General features: G+C 31.0%; 1 protein-coding gene across 4 annotated transcripts in view; it reads left to right on the forward strand.

The window, feature by feature from the left end:
- The window catches only part of LOC127717874 (neurabin-1-like), a 68,072-nt gene that overhangs the window by 15,679 nt on the left and 35,478 nt on the right, over positions 1-16,915 (forward strand). For 2 of the 4 annotated variants that reach the window (XM_052223731.1, XM_052223734.1), the window contains exons 4-8: positions 1,060-1,080; positions 9,755-9,894; positions 11,694-11,821; positions 12,644-12,776; positions 13,430-13,550. In XM_052223731.1, the coding sequence (XP_052079691.1) occupies positions 1,060-1,080; positions 9,755-9,894; positions 11,694-11,821; positions 12,644-12,776; positions 13,430-13,550 (543 nt within the window). Of the gene's footprint in view, positions 1-1,059; positions 1,081-4,961; positions 5,096-9,754; positions 9,895-11,693; positions 11,822-12,643; positions 12,777-13,429; positions 13,551-16,915 lie in introns of those variants that run through there. The other 2 variants (XM_052223735.1, XM_052223732.1) reach the window with 2 other exon arrangements.

The following is a 16,915-nucleotide window of genomic DNA, read 5'->3' on the forward strand; positions in this document are numbered from 1 at the left end:
AGTTGTTTAAGTACATGTAAATTGAAAATAGGAAATTGTTTTTGAACTATAATAAGTTTTGTAAATATTTGTAGAGGTCATTTTAATCTGTCTGATAGTGGCTTGGGTAATTATTTACATTATTTTAGCCCATGGTCTCTTGCAATTGTCTTCTACAGCTGCCATATTTTTTGTTTTTACATTCTTCTTTTCAAGTCGACAAAAAATAAAAGTTGTAGTTAAATGACTTATACATAAGAATCAGATGTGGGACAATGTTGTGGTTATTTTTTATCAAATTGTCAGGTTGTTCTTTTGTGTATTGAAATGATAAAGATATTAGGTTATATAACTTCTTTTGATGTCTACCTGTAAATCACCTCCACAGGTAATAATCACCTGTGTCAACATGAAATTTAAATGAAGTTTTTATCTTGTCACCTAATAGGAAGTAATGTTATACATATATAATTGTATTCCTGAGGATGTTAATATACAAATGTGTAGCAGGCTTTTCCTTAAGATGTTACCATGATAGATTGGTATTTTCTGAAAGTACCAAATCACACGGACAAGACTTAGTACAGAGATTAAAAAGTCACAAATTTTTGGGAGTCAAGATTTTCCTTTACTGAAACATTTAATGGCCCATATTAGTATTTTCTCAGTTAATTTTGAAAATATATTTAAAAACTTTTTCATAATTAAATAACCTATAGGGATTTTATCAGACTTTGAAGCGAATTATTTCCGTGTTTTTTTTACTAAAAATGTAATCATTTTATCATCTATATGATTGCCATGGTTTTTGTTATCGTTATTGTTCTACTTGACTCCTACATTTAAATGAATCAACCAAAGAAAAGATAAAAAGAAAAACCCACTAGCAAGGTTCAGACCACATAACCAATTAACATATAAAGCTTGAGCAATATCATTATGAACAGAACCAAATATATACAGCTCATTAACTTTTGGAACATGCAAAATAACAGCCTTAGATTTGCTATTTATGTAATTTTACAAAATATAGGATTGAATTGTGTAAGGCTATAACAATAGGTACTTTTATCTTAACAGCAAGCCAAGAGATTTATACAGGTAAAAGTGACACTCCTATCATTTTGTATTTAGTAGTCAACAGTATTACAGTACATACAAGGTTTTCATTTATGCAAAGTATGTTTTCTGTGGTCTAGTGTTTAAATGTTTTATTGGAGGGCAATTCAAATTACCATAATTCCAACATCAAGCAAAAAGAAATTGTTCAACTGACTATTTAATATTAGAAATAGTAATAATGAATTGTTAAGCACAATACATATATATATGTAGGCTTCATTTTTCAAGCAACAGCATAACTTATTAAGGTGGCATACATGTATATATGCCTGTAGGCCATAGAAATATAATATATTGTAATTTGCACATTGGAATGTTTCATATGCATGATAAAAATAAGGAGATGAATTTTATTTAAATCAGCAATAAATTGATAGATTTAAGATATGATGAAAATATCAATATAAATTTTAAAATGATAACAATGGAAAAGTACAATTAAACTTAGCAGTCAAATATAGAATTTAGAAACAAGTTTAACTTTGACATATATATATATATAAGATATGAATTTTATCAATTCTAACTCATCGCCTGATTTTAAGAATTCAGTGGGATGAATTGAAAATGTTATTATCTTTTATTAATTTTGTTATATATATATTTTTTTGACACCTTTTCACTTTTATTGAGTTTTAAGTGTTTAAGAGGGTCTAGGTGGGGTTTACAGAATAGAAATTAATTGGCACCTTGTATGTACAAATTTAACTGTACGTTTTACCCAACATGTAGATAATATATAGACGTAGTGCCCACACATCTATAAAGCCTCATTGTCAATGTAGTTTTAAACTTTAATTACTTGTATACAGTGTATGATAGTTAGAACTTTTTATGGTCAAATTTAATTACATTTATATAGAGGTCCTTTAGATATAATCTGTTTGAACAGGCTTGAACCCAAATTAATTATATACAAATGTAGGTTTGTTTATATGCAAAGAGTTGCATATGTATAAACATTGTAGGTAAACTAAAGGGATTAAAGTTGACACACGTGATGCTTCCAAAACAATGTACATGTATTAGTGAAAAAGAGATTGTTTAATTATCCTTTTTAAATACATTTTAAATATCATGCTCAGACACATGACAGATGGGGCACATAAAATCAAGAAACATTTGACAGCAAAATCTCAAAATAAATATGAGTTATTCCCCTTCCATCCAGGTTTTTTTGCTATTATATTTTTTTTTGTTGGGAGAGTTGAGAATTGGAGAACTTCTTAAAATGAATTTGATTTTAGATTTCTCTATATGATAAAGATTTGTGCATGTACATTACTAGTAATTGAGAAAATAGCATCTTACCAAGGTAAAAAGAAAAGGATATTAGCTATAGGGTAAATTTAATTTTGAAAATAGGCATTGGTCAGAAGAAAAGAATCATCTGTATGTCAAATGAATAAATTTCCAAAATTTCAATTGAAAAAATGTTTTGAGTTCAGAATTATCTTCCTTTGAGGCTTCTGGCATAAAACCCTTTGCATTACCCCATTGAAAAGTGAATGATAATAAAAATGTTCATGTTTCCTCCCTAATTAGTGCAGGAAAGAGGCTCCATTAGGAGGAAGTTCATAATTAGCTGGTTCATGTTAAACTCATAGGAAATTGGCAAGATAAGGAGAAAGCATATATATAATTATTATGATTGGTTTTAGGCTAAGCAAACAAGCAAACACTTTTTGTGTTTGAAATTTGAAACATGAACATTTTGCATGCTTCAGCTACAATTAATATGTTTATAATTTAAAAAAAAAAAAACCACTTGCAATTTAAATGATAAAATGACCAAATAAAAGACTTTATTTTTAATCATTTATATTCTAAGTGTGTTAAGACAGGAAGGGATTAATTTTGGATTAATTCACTAGTACATTAGGTTTTGGACAGGATGCGAGAAAAACAAGATGTACCTGTTGATAATAAAGTGCATCACTTATTATCTGCTCTAAAAATACCATGTGATAAAAAATTCACCTTCACTTTTAGAGATTGTAAAAGTAACCATCTGGGTGGTCCCAGTAAAGACATTTCAATATGTTTTTTTTTGTTGTTTTTTATGCGGAGGGGCATTATTTGTTACCCTTCATTGTCCGTCCGTCGCGTACGTCCCCAAAATTGGTTTCCGTTTCTAACTTTAGTTTGCCACAACCAAATGTTATAAAACTTATATGCAATGCTTATTACCACAAAACACAGATCAAATTCAAAATTTGGGGGCGTTACTTTTAGCATTCATAAGTTATGCTCCTTTATAAACATAAAAATTGCTGAATTTTTTGTTTCCGTTCTCTAACTTTAGTTTGCCACAACCAAATGTTTTGAAACTTATACACAATGCTGATTACCACAAAACACAGATCAAGTTTGAAATTGGGTGGCGTCAATTTTACCGTTCTTGAGTTATGCCCTTTATAAATGGAAAAATAGCTAAATCTGTCGTTTCCATTCTATAACTTTAGTGAGTTTGCCTCAGCCAAATGTTATGAAACTTATACACAATGCTTATAATCACAAAATGGTCTTCACGGGGCATCTGTGGCCCATAGACGCATTCTGCATTTTTTTTTGGGGGGTGGGGGGGGTATTTTATCACATAACACAGTCTGTTAATTTTATGTAAGCTTAATTAGTTAATCTTTGGCTCTTCATTCCTGGTTTGTTTTAATTCTTGGAGTGTTGACCAAAAAACTTATTGTCTGTGATTGAGTTTCAGAAAAAGCTAAATATTCAGACATATGCATGTCAGAGTTGTAACAGACTCTTGTAGCTGATATAAAACTCCTAATCTAAAACCAAGTTTCATAATTTAAGTAGATTATAGTACACAACAACACTACTGATGTTGGAATTAAATTCACGAAAAGATTTGTTAGCATGTAAATGCAGGAACGAGGTAGGAACAGATTAAATGTTCATTAACTGTTCTGGTAGCTACCTATAGAAAGTGATATGCTGATAAATCTGCAAAAAGTCATTACTTTTAAAGATAAGAGAGGTCATATCACCCAGTCAACCTAAAATGGCATTTTTAGTGAGTCATTCATATGTAAAAATTACATTTGTTTTTCCTAAGAATTTGCACCTTGAGGAGGCCAATTAAAATTTTGGCTGAGGCAAAAACTGGATGTGAATAGCCTCATTATTAAAGTTGGACTGTTTGTACATTGTGGTCATTCTGTTTACAAAACAACAAGAAACACACATTATTTGTTTGTTAGGTTACATCAAAGTCTAATTGAAAATTTTATTTCGATTTTGACTGCTTTGAAGTTTACTGAAGGAATTAATTATTCAAATCTTTTGTCTGAGTGTTGAGGAACATTTATGTGTCTGTGTGTATTGAGTTAGTTAATTGTGGTTTTAGTCTGTTGTTTGTAGCTAATTATATGTATCTATATTGTGCAGATCACCGATTTACCATGTAAAAACTTGACTTAGATGTTTGTAATGATAAATGCATACATTGTAGTTTCGCGTTCCCATCATTTAAATGTGCTTGCAATATTCACTACTTATAGTATCTGCCTTATTCACAGTCTGATTTGGATTGGTAAGGAATCTGAGGAATTAAATTAAGTTCTGAACAGTATCGTGAAGGGAAAAACAGTAAGATTTAAAAAGTTCACATACATTTATCTACATGTAGTTTGTGAAATTTTGTTTTTGTTGTTTTACTGCTATTGGTTTATTTTGGAACATTTCTGGATAATTTTCAAGACTTCTACAGAGTTCGTAACAGACCATCTCATCATATGATTCTAAATAATAAATTTGGTTAGTTTGGATAACTTTCAAGACTTCTTTGGAATTCTACCGACTTTCACATCATATATTTCTATATAATAAACTATAGAACTAATTGGCAAAGGAGAATGTGGTATTAAGTGGTGTAGGATGTTTGTTTCTGATGTCAGTTCCTTCTCACTATTTATGAGAGACTTTACAACATGGTATTTTTACTGAGGAAGGATTTTATAGAAGTTGTCAGGTAGGTAACATTGGATTTCTTAAAACTTGACAGGTAAATTGCACATGAAATTGGAATTGTCTTCTTTGGAATTTGTTCTTACTTCACTGGAATTTTCCAATAACTGATTAAAGACTTAACAATATGTTGTATTGAGTATGTAGTAAATTGCACATGAAATTGGAATTGTCTTCTTTAGAATTTGTTCTTATTTCAATGGAATTTTCCAATAACCGATTAAAGACTTAGCAATATATGTTGTATTGAGTACATGGTAAATTGTACCTGAAATTGGAATTGTCTTCTTTGGAATTTGTGTTCTTTCATCACTGCAATTACAGGGTTGGCAAAAACCCAGGTTTTATGAGTATTGGTCAGCCCAGTGGGAAATACTGGGAAAACCTGGGTTTTACCAGGTAATACTGGGCAATACTGGGTAATATGAAATACTGGTATGAATTTTAAAGAGAATTGATCATAAATGCAATACATTAAAGATTTTTATAAAAATAAGATTTACTATTTTGATTTACATGTGCACTTGTTCATATTGTTTGAGACTCTTTATATAAAGTGTATAAATCTGAGAAAATATTAATGGTCCAGCAACTCTTAGACAATGCAAGGGTACATGAAGACACATAAGAAAAATTTGCAAAGCTTTTCTTAACAATCCTCCTTAAAATCTATCTTATCGCCATTCTGTCTATATTGATCTAAGTGTTGACTAAAAGTTGAAAGAATTGAATTTGTTTTTGTCGAGCCTTCAACTTTTGTCGAAAAAGCGAGACATAGCGATCCTACATTCCGTCGGCGTCATCGGCGGCGTCCACAAATATTCACTCTGTGGTTAAAGTTTTAAAAATTTTAACAACTTTCTTAAACTATCCTGGATTTCTACCAAACTTGGAAAGAAGCTTGTTTATGATCATAAGATAGTATCCAGAAGTAAATTTTGTAAAAAAAAATTCCTTTTTCTGTATTTTACTTATAAATGGACTTAGTTTTTATGCCAGTTAACATTACATTCACTCTGTGGTTAAAAGTTTTTAAAATTTTAACAACTTTCTTAAACTATCCTGGATTTGTACCAAACTTGGACAGAAGCTTGTTTATGATTAAAAGCTAGTATTTAGAAGGAAATTTTGTTAAAATTTTGTTTCATTTTTTCCGTATTTTACTTATAAATGGACTTAGTTTTTATTCCAGTTAACATTACATACAGTCTGCAGTTTATGTTTTTAAAACATTTATTAGATTCATAAACTATCCTGGATTTTTACCAAATTTGGACAGAAGCTACTTACAATCAAAAGATAGTATAGACAGGAATATTTTTATTAATTTTTTTCCTCATTTTTGTTGAGCCTGTGATTAACAGCAAAAGTAGGCGAGACACTGGGTTCCGCGGAACCCTTACAAATTTTTTTAATAAATATAACTAATGTTAAGAATTAATTAACAATTATACATGTATGTAAGGAAAATTACTTTTAAATGTTTTTTGTTCATTACTAAAAATGTTTACAAAGTTAAGCATATGTTTATGTACATCACTAATTAATAAGTAATTATTCAGATTATAACACAGATTTGTTTACAAAACAATAATCAGCCTTTTGATTTCTATAAGTGTTCATGGCCTGTCCCCTTAGGTGTTTATTTAGCAATATGATTGTATAGCTACTGTATTAAAAGTTACAATTCACTTAAACACTACATGAAATGTATTTTTTGAAAGTTTCAAATTGGATTATTGAAACAAAGCTTGAAAACTAACAAGGTATTCCGAAATATGCGAAACTTGTATTCTGCCTACATAGAATTAGTGGAGATAAGGAAAAAATATGAGTTTTCAATCTTCAGGAATGAGTCCGAATGACTCTCAATGGTTGTCTGTATAGAATGTATATATTTAGCTTTAAACTACAATAAGTCTTTACTATTTTGTATATAAATAAGCTTGAAAAATCATATTACCCAGTATTGCCCAGTATTACCTGTTTCTTGGAGTATTGCATTTTAAGTTGCAATGCATTAAGTAAAAATGAAGACCATATTTTTAGGACCAAGGTTTTAAACAATCAATAGGGAATATTTTCAGAACCAATGTATATTTAATCAATAGAGAAGAAATCAAATTGATAATTTCAGGGTCACATGACCGTCATTTTGTTGCAAATTGGAATTAAAAAAATATGGAAAAACAGTACCTCGAGGAATTTTTTGCAATTTTTTTTTATTGCGCATATAAACCCTGACCCTTTCTTTTTACAAACTGGATTTAATATAGATGTAAAAAGTAAATAAGATTTCAACAAGGTTGACTGCATGATATGAAAGCTACCGAGTATTGACTTGTGTACCCTAAAGTAATAACTCACGGAGTCTTAGTGTCTGAGTCTAAGTGCTGAAATAAAGCATCCTTTGTATTTTAAAGATTTTTGGACTTGTCAAAGATATAGGATATATACATTTTCAAAACCTCAAAAAACTTTCAATGTTCAACAGTTGTACGATATTATTGCTACTTCACTTGTAATAATAATTGGATTTTAATAACTTTCACACAATATTGTGAGTGGACAAAGTATTTTTTTTAATTAAAAAAGGGTGTCTGTCTAAATTTCCTGCCCTGTAAGTCAGTTGACCCTGACAAGGTTTACTAGCTATCAGATTCATTGTTAATTGGTTTTCATGTGGAATATGTATATGTATGAAATATTTGTCACTGAACATTCAGCAAAAAATTGAATATGATATTGAATATTTACTTTGGACAGGTCTGTATGTTAAATCCAATTTGAACTTTATGGAAACATGTAAAATCCACATAAGGGCTATATATATTAAGTACTAAATATTTGACTAGAGACCAGGCTTCTGTCTGAACAATATATGCTGCACAAACTTGATCTACTAATCATCTTTAAATAGTTGATGACTGATATTGAATATCAATTATTAATCAATTATCAAATCATTCAGACAATTAGTCAAATCATAAGTCATTCAATGATTCATTCATTGGATTCTTACATTATAATTGTAGTGAAACATATGCCAGCAACACATATATTAATAACTCCTTAAATTGTTTTTGAGATAAAAAGATGTATCTGAAAACCAATAAAGATAACAACTTGAATGTAACATCTGTTGTTGAAGTCATTGGTCTGGTCATATTAACCTGAATACACATTTACATGTTTATAGTTATGTGCTTGTAATGATTGTGGAAATTCGGTGAGGGTAAGGAGGGATAAAAGGGGGGGGAGAGGGAGTGGAGGACTAAAGTTAGATAAAGATATTTGATAGCCTTCTTTGTAGCAAACAAACTCCAAGCAAAAGAAAATTGTGGGAAATAAAAAAAAAAGATATTGAATTTCTTTACAAAACGATTAGAGAAAAGGGGGGTGGGATATAAGTATGAGAGTCTGTCTGGAGAATAGCCTTCCTAGCAGAAGGAATTTTGAGAAAATGAAGAAAAACTGGAATTTACCAGTTGTGATTTCCAAAGTACACAATGTTTTCCATTAAAAAAATTTTAGTGAGATGTTTCGATCTTCTCCGATTTGTTAATACAGAAGTTCAAAATTCTTGTAAATAAGGTGCAGCAGATGCACATTCACATGCAGATAATTAAAAGAACATACATCAATTTCATGAAGATGTGCATCACAGCACAGATGTATAAAATAAGTGAAGCAGTTTCAAGTTGTTTTTTTAACAAATACTATAATACAATTGGCAGATGGTAACTTACTTGCCCCTGGTAATGAGTGAATTCCATTAATTTTACATCTAATAAAGGTTAGAGAATTAAAAAAATTTCACCTAAGAAAAAGACGATGAAATAGATTTTTAGATGTTTATTTCAGCAGGATGTAACCTACGTGAGTCAAGATTAAAAAGCATTCATACAGTGATGTAGGTCTATAGTTTGATAATCAGTTTTATGAGCTGATATTTATATGAAAAATCATAAATATTCCATGCATTTCAGACTTATATGATTTTGTGATTTCATCTCTGTACATGTTTTTGTAAGTCATGATAATATGAAGTTTTGGTATTATTGCCTATAAGACAACTGTCCACAAATTTCCAAATGACAGGGATTTAAGCAGCATTGTTTCTTTGCATAGAGAATGACAACTGATAACTTTTACAGTTAGTGCTAAATATTCCTGAGGAATTAATTATAGATATGATATGGAACCTAACTTTTAGGTCATATGAAATAAGGAGAGATTGTATGAATGCCTATGAGACAACTATCCACAAAAGCCCAAATGACGTGGATTTAAGCAACATTGTTCTTTGCAGGGAGAAAGTCGGCTGAAATCTTTCACAGTTAGAACTAAATATTCCTAAGGAATTAATGATAGATATGATATGGAACCTAATTTTTAGGTAATAAGGAAATAAGGTGAGATGGTATGAATGCCTATAAGACAACTGTATCCTCAAACGCCCAAATGACGTTGATTTAAGCAACATTGTTCTTTTCACGGAGAAAGTCAACTGATAACTTTTTACAGTTAGTACTTAATATATTCCTGAGGAATTAATTATAGATATGATATGAAACTTAACTTTTGTGTATTGATACTTGATATTCCCTAAGAATAAATTATAGATATTATGTTTGACAGCTGTTTAACTTTTTATCACTAGAAGTAGAGCTGCTGTTTATGTTGAAGATAAAGTTAAGGAGGAAACCAGTCCAGTTCTGACAGAAGAGATCCCACCAAGAGAAGCAGGAGATGGGCATGAGGAACCAGACACCGTACTCAACGACACAACAGATATAGCAGGTAATTATGCCACACCTAGTAGTAGGGGCATTATGTTTTCTAGTCTGTGCATCAGTCCGTTCAAGCGTCCATCCGTTCGTCTGTCCCGATTCAGGTTAAAGTTTTTTGTCAAGGTAGTTTTTGATGAAGTTGAAGTCCAATCAACTTGAAACTTAGTACACATGTTCCCTATGATATGATCTTTCTAATTTTAATGCCAAATTTGAGTTTTGACCCCAATTTCACGGTTCACTGAACATAGAAAATGATAGTGCGAGTGGGGCATCCATGTACTATGGACACATTCTTTTTTTATTTTATATAATTGAGTTATTGTCTTTCTTGTTAAATTAGTTATTGACAACACAATGTCTAAAAAGGGTCTCTCTTATGGTTCTTTCCTAGTCCTTAAGCCTCTGGTACCTTTTTCATGTTTATATCCACCATTCCCTGGGAACGACAGACTGTTTTCTCAGCAGCTGATATGTTGAGTAAATAACTCAACTTTAAAACAATGTTGTCTTGATTAATGAAAAAGAAAAAAATCCTACATGATAGACTAGATTTTTTTGAGAGACAATAAACCATGTGCATTATTGTAATAAATTAGGTTCTTTTAAATTTTGTCTCAAGATGTTGTAACGAATATATAGTCTTTGTTTGATGTATTTGCACCTTGTCTAAAGTAAGACCCAGGCAAATAAGAGCTTGACATGTGTATATAGACACTTAGCATAACTATTATTGAAGACTACTGTTAATTCAGAAATCTGTGCATGCTTGTTGGTTTCTCTTTTTATTCATATTGACTTGCACTCATTGAAACAAGAAACAATTACAGGAAAAAGATAAAGAAAACAGCCGATTTCACTCTGATTAAGTAACATACATAAACATAATGTTGACTTTGATTATGAAAGTAACTACAGATGTTTATTGTATCTGTAAACTGTCAACAAATGTTTCTACTGGTGTTCTAAAGAATGGTGAGCTCTAAACATCTCTGGGAATCTTTGTTTCTACTGGTGTTCTAAAGAATGGTTAGCTCTAAACATCTCTGGGAATCTTTTAGGATCTGTATGTCTTATAACAGTAATTAAGTATGAAACAATTGTAAGTGCCAAATATCTGTTCTTATTGACAGCCTTTGACATCCAAGATAGATATAGAATGAATTAGATGGAGGAGATGTGTACAACAATGAGACACAAACATAACAACACAAAAAGACTGAAGACTTCAACTTAAAAAAAAAACATCTGCTCAACCTGTCAAGCTTTGGCTGTCGTTGGCTTATTTCTGATAACGGCAGATATTTCTATTATACTTAGATATTTCAAGTTACTTATTGTCCGTAGAAGATTTGATTGTTGGAAATTGGCATGTTACTTAAAGGCCAAAATAAAACATGTCTCTGGATCATTTTATCATTCTGCACCTTATTTTACCAACTTCTGTTAAATAAAAACATTTGGCTTCAGTGTTTGTAATTTTGGATTTAAGATTTTAAATATTTATTTGGCCTCGGGCGTTACTGAAAAGATGTTTTTTGTCGAAATCCCGATCTGGTGTAGTAAAAGTGGTACCATAAATGGTGTCACTGCAATTCTTGAAGAGTTGCTGTCCAAGACAACAATGTGAATGAAAATGTTTTTAATAATTATATGTGTTTCTCTGGAAATTTTAATTATTATTTATTTGAAATTGAAAATACCATTAATTCATGTAGCAATATAACAATATAATCCTTAAAATTTACTGGACAGAAAATCCGGGTAAATATTGATTTATTTAATATTTCATTTCATTTTTTCTTTCAGATTATGATAAAGAAGAAATAATAGATTATTTAGAAATATCTGGCCTGAGTAGCAGTGATGATTCTGACGTGGATGAATGCTTCTTCCATCCAGCCAGTAAAATTAAATTCAGTAAACAACCTATTAGGGTAAGTGTCGACCAGCCAGTAAAATTAAATTCAGTAAACAACCGATTAGGGTAAGTGTCAACCAGCAAGTAAAATTAAATTCAGTAAACAACCGATTAGCCGTTTCAGAATCTAAAGGACCTGTGGGTAATTTTATTGTGCGTTCCCCAAGATGAAAATAACGTCACGTCATTAGTTAAATTTCCATTATTTATGAATTTTTAACCAATCACGTTTGGGGTATAGTTTGAAAATATTACCCAGAAAGCATTAGATTCTGAAATGGCGAATTTAGGAAAGTGTCAACCAGCCAATAAAATTAGATTTAGTACACAACCAATTATGGCAAGTATTACAAGATAAACCAGTCAGTGAAATTAAATTTTGTGAAATTAAATCTAGAAAACAACCCATTTGGGTAATTATGGCAGCCAATAATTGCATAATATATTTGTGATTTCATAACACAATGTTAAGCAAGAATGAACCATGCAGATTTCAAAACTTATTTGAAATTCCGAAATGAAATATCTGGTCCTTGAGGAAATTTTGCTATTTGCATTTGCTGATCATCAAATATACAGGAATTACTTTTCATGTCAACTGTTTGTCATTTGTTGGTCAAAGGGAGACAAGTCAGTTTTTTTACTCGGTAACATTAGAATTTAGCATTGTTAATAAATAGATATGTAGAGGAAGTAATACCAATATTGTTTTTTTTTATCAAGGAAGCTAAAAATAAATTATCCTAATTGCATGTTTTTAAATGTTTTTATCAGTTCATGGCAACATATTAATACTCAGATAGAAATGTCTGTTAAAATATGTTCAATAAATTTCCAGGTATTTCCAACATTTTCCACAGAGGAATACGACAGGAGGAATGAAGATGTAGATCCCGTGGCGGCTTCTGCAGAATATGAACTGGAAAAGAGGGTGGAAAAGATGGATGTATTTCCTGTTGACCTTATGAAGGGTCAGTATTTCTTTTGCTATAGTTTCAAACTCATGAAAAAAAAAAAAAACTTTGTACAGTGGGCAAATAGATGCAACCCCTTTCATTGAAAATTAAATCATTTCTTTTGATCTAAGCTAAGAATAATATGTATTTCATACATTTTACTATACACAGCAAATCTCAAAGATATGTTATTTGACACTGAAGAATAGATAGATAAACTCGTAGTTATAATTTCTTAAAAAGAATGTAAATGTTTTTGTACCTTTGTCAGAGATAAAACATATCTGCTCTACCTGTATTTGAAAATTTGCATATTTTTCCAGTGATTGATTAATTTGAACATTACAAGTAAAATATGAGACCTAAGTAATAGACCAATTCTAAAATATAGCTTCCTTGTGAATTATATTCGGTCTCTATGTCCTTATAACGATAGGATCAGTCAGACCGCTAAAAAAGTGGTGTTCCCATAATGCAACACCATTTTTGAAATTGTCCTTAGAAATGAATGGAAAAAATAAATATACAAAATAGAAATGTAAACCATGGTAGAGACGATTATATTTGAAATAGTCAAACTAGAACAGTCATTTGTTACATTAAGAGTTCCTGTTGATTATGAAATTAAGAATCAGATATCAGAGTTCTCATTTGTTTGTTTTTTGCAGGTCCAGAAGGCCTTGGACTTAGTATTATTGGAATGGGAGTTGGAGCTGATTCTGGGGTAGAAAAATTAGGAATTTTCATTAAAACTTTAACAGAAGGAGGGGCAGCACAAAAGGATGGAAGGTTAGTCTAGATTACCTCTGATATTGATTTTAAACCCCCACTCCTAGAGTTAGACTAAATTGCATTCACCTTGTCAATTCTTCATCCAAAATTATTTCTGTCACTTTTCTGAGTTACTACCCAACAGAATGACTACATATTTGTTCAGCAGCTTGACAGTAATGTTTTTTTTTTACTAATGGATTGACTTTCTTTTAGTTAACATTTACATACAGTCTGGGATTAAAGTTATAGACATCAATAAGTTTGTTAAATCTTCATGAAATGTGAGAAAGTTTTGATGAAAGCTTCATGTTCAATATAAATCAGCTGAAAGAAAAAAATTGAATCTTTTATATTTTTCTATGCTTAACTGATAAATGGACTTAGTTTTAGCAGTCTATTGTACACCTTTACACTGACGGCAGTGCCGTATCCAGAAATTTTCATAAAGGGGGGTCGTCCTGAATATGCATGAAATATTTTCCACTGGATGTTAAGCAACCAACAATCAATCAAATCATAAGAGGGGGGCACTGACTGCCTAAAAGAGGGCCCGCTCTAGTCATGCTTCAGTGATTCCCTATATAATCTACCACATTTTCCCCCCTCTAAATCCTCCTCTGGACGGGGTTCTGTAGAACACTTTGAGGCCTTTTTTTCTCTAGTTCTATCCTGTGTGCCTTGATTATGTTACTGCAATATATGCATTATTGTAACATTGCTCTGTGATTTATTTCACTTGTCCCAACATACAAAATTGTCTTTGATCTGTCAGATTAATGTTCATTATTGGTTTAGATTTAAAAAAAAAAAAAATTTCAGTATTTTATTTCACTGTAAATTGTTTATAGTAGAGTCATGTTTTGAATAACAGTAAAGATATTTTTCAGTACTGTAAATTCAGAAATAATTGCGTGTATTTATTATTGCGATTTTTGAAGAATTAACAAAAATGCGAGTTTAATTATTGCGATTTTAGGAAGAGTTACATACAGATATATGTATTTGATATCAGAATGCGAGTTCTTATTATTGCGATACTCAGTCGCATTATTCGCATTAATAAAAACCTCGCAATAATTTCTGAATTTACAGTATTTCACTACCAAAAGTAGTAATAAAACTTTAGGTGATATGTATAAAGAAGGGGTACTAAGATAAAGAGTTTTTTAACAATATTTATGCCCCAGCCGTAGTGGAGGGGGGGCATTAAGTGTTAACCTTGTCCATCATTGAACATTTAAGTTTGTGGTACATCTGTACCCATGAAACCTACGAAAATTGGTATCCAACGAGTAATAATGAATCCACAGTATTATATATTAATTAGTTCAACTAAACCTACACAATGTATAGCCTAAACACTTTTCAATAAATTGAAAATCAAGTACAGTTATAAACGAACTGTTTCAACTATGCATTTGAATTTATTTATATTTCCCTTATTTTATGAGATTTATTATCTAGTGCACATTTATCAGATGTCTATGTTTTTCATGTGAAAAACCTTTGAATAATCTGTGTTGATATATGTTGCAGTCTGTAAAATATAAATTAAATTCTCCTCAGTATTTATCCCCACCTAAGTCTTTCTATCATCAAATAATCTTGATAAGTGTGTTTGATATACATGGAAACTAATTTATGGGTATAAACTTCAAAAGTTTTATTGACTCAAATAAGCCAGATGGAGGTTGGGCCCTATAATCCAAAGCTTTGTTGAGGTTGGATTTAGGTCAGTGAGTTACACCTTAAACATGTATAAAATTGTAGTGTTTGATACTACAACAGGTGTTAATATCGCAGGTATTCTCTTAGGACATAGTTTTACCATCAAGGAAGTTGATAGTATGTAATTTCATACCTTATGTACAAAAGATACAAGCAATTTAAAAGATAAGTGTTATATTTAATTATAATAAATGTGCAAAATCTTTTTTTGGAATGTTGACCTATTTGTGCTCTTACATACGTCTGTCTGTATTATTTTAAGGACATTTTGTGTTTTAATGTTTCCATACAATCACACGCATATTAAAAATGACCTCAAACAACCTGATAGTATGATACTACACACACATTACTGCACACGTGGAAATAGTTTTAATTTTGTGTATGACGATAAAACCAAGTACAAGTGATTCTTTTTTTAAATATTATTTTTATACGACCGCAAAAATTAAAAATTTTTTGGTCGTATATTGGTATGACGTTGTCGTCGTCGTCGTCTGGCGTCGTCCGAAGACACATTGGTTTTCGCACTCTAACTTTAGTTTAAGTGACTGGATCTCCATGAAATTTTACCATAAGGTTCAATACCACGAAAGGAAGGTTGGGATTGATTTTGGGGGTTATGGTATTAACAGTTAAGGAATTAAGGGCCAAAAAGGGGCCAAAAATAAGCATTTTTGTAACTTCCAGACAATAACTTGTGTGTAAGTATATAGATCTCTCTGACATTGTACCACAAGGTTCCATATCACAAAGGGAAGGCTGTAATTGATTTTGGGGGGTAATTGCCTCAAAATTTTAGGAATTAGGGGCCAAAAAAGGGGCAAAAAACAAGCATTTTTCTAGTTTCATGACAATAACTTGTGTGTAAGTGTTTGGATATTTCTGAAATTGTACTACAAGGTTCCATATCACAAAGGGAAAGCTGGAATTGAGTTTGGGGGTAATTGCCCGAAACGTTTAGGAATTGGGGGCCAAAAAGGGGCCAAAAATAAGCATTTTTCTAGTTTCCAGACAATAACTTGTGTTCAAGTGTATAGATCTCTCTGAAATTGTACTGCAAGGTACCATACCACAAAGGGAAGGCTGGGATTGAGTTTGGGGGTGATAAATCATAAGGGGGTTCAAAAAATATGGGGAGGGGATTTTTTTTTTCTTTTTTTTTCTTTTTTTCCTTTTTTATTTCTTTTAAAATTTCCCATTTTAAGTTGGTTATTTCTGATTAATATTTAAAAGCAAATAATAATGATATGGTAGGAGATACACACCAAACAGGATGTGTAAATTATTATATAATAAGTATTGTGCAATAGCAAGAAATTTTCAATTGCACAGTATTGCACAATAGCAAGAAATCTTCAATTGCACAGTATTGCGCAATAGCAAGAAATCTTCAATTGCACAGTATTGCGCAATAGCAAGAAATATCCAATAGCACAATATTGCGCAATAGCGAGAAATTGTCAATTGTACAGTATTGCGCAATAGCAAGAAATATTCAATTGCACAGTATTGTGCAAAAGAAGATACTTCGTATTAATTGCTTATTTCTTGATCAATTTCAAGGGGGTTTTATTCTTGAATTCTTGGGGTTCTTTAATATGCTGAATCTAACCATGTATTAAGTTTTTGGATTTTGGGCCCCGTTTTTA

Source organism: Mytilus californianus, unplaced genomic scaffold, assembly GCF_021869535.1.
Source record: "Mytilus californianus isolate M0D057914Y unplaced genomic scaffold, xbMytCali1.0.p SCAF_10, whole genome shotgun sequence".
Classification (NCBI taxonomy): Eukaryota; Metazoa; Mollusca; class Bivalvia; order Mytilida; family Mytilidae; genus Mytilus; species Mytilus californianus.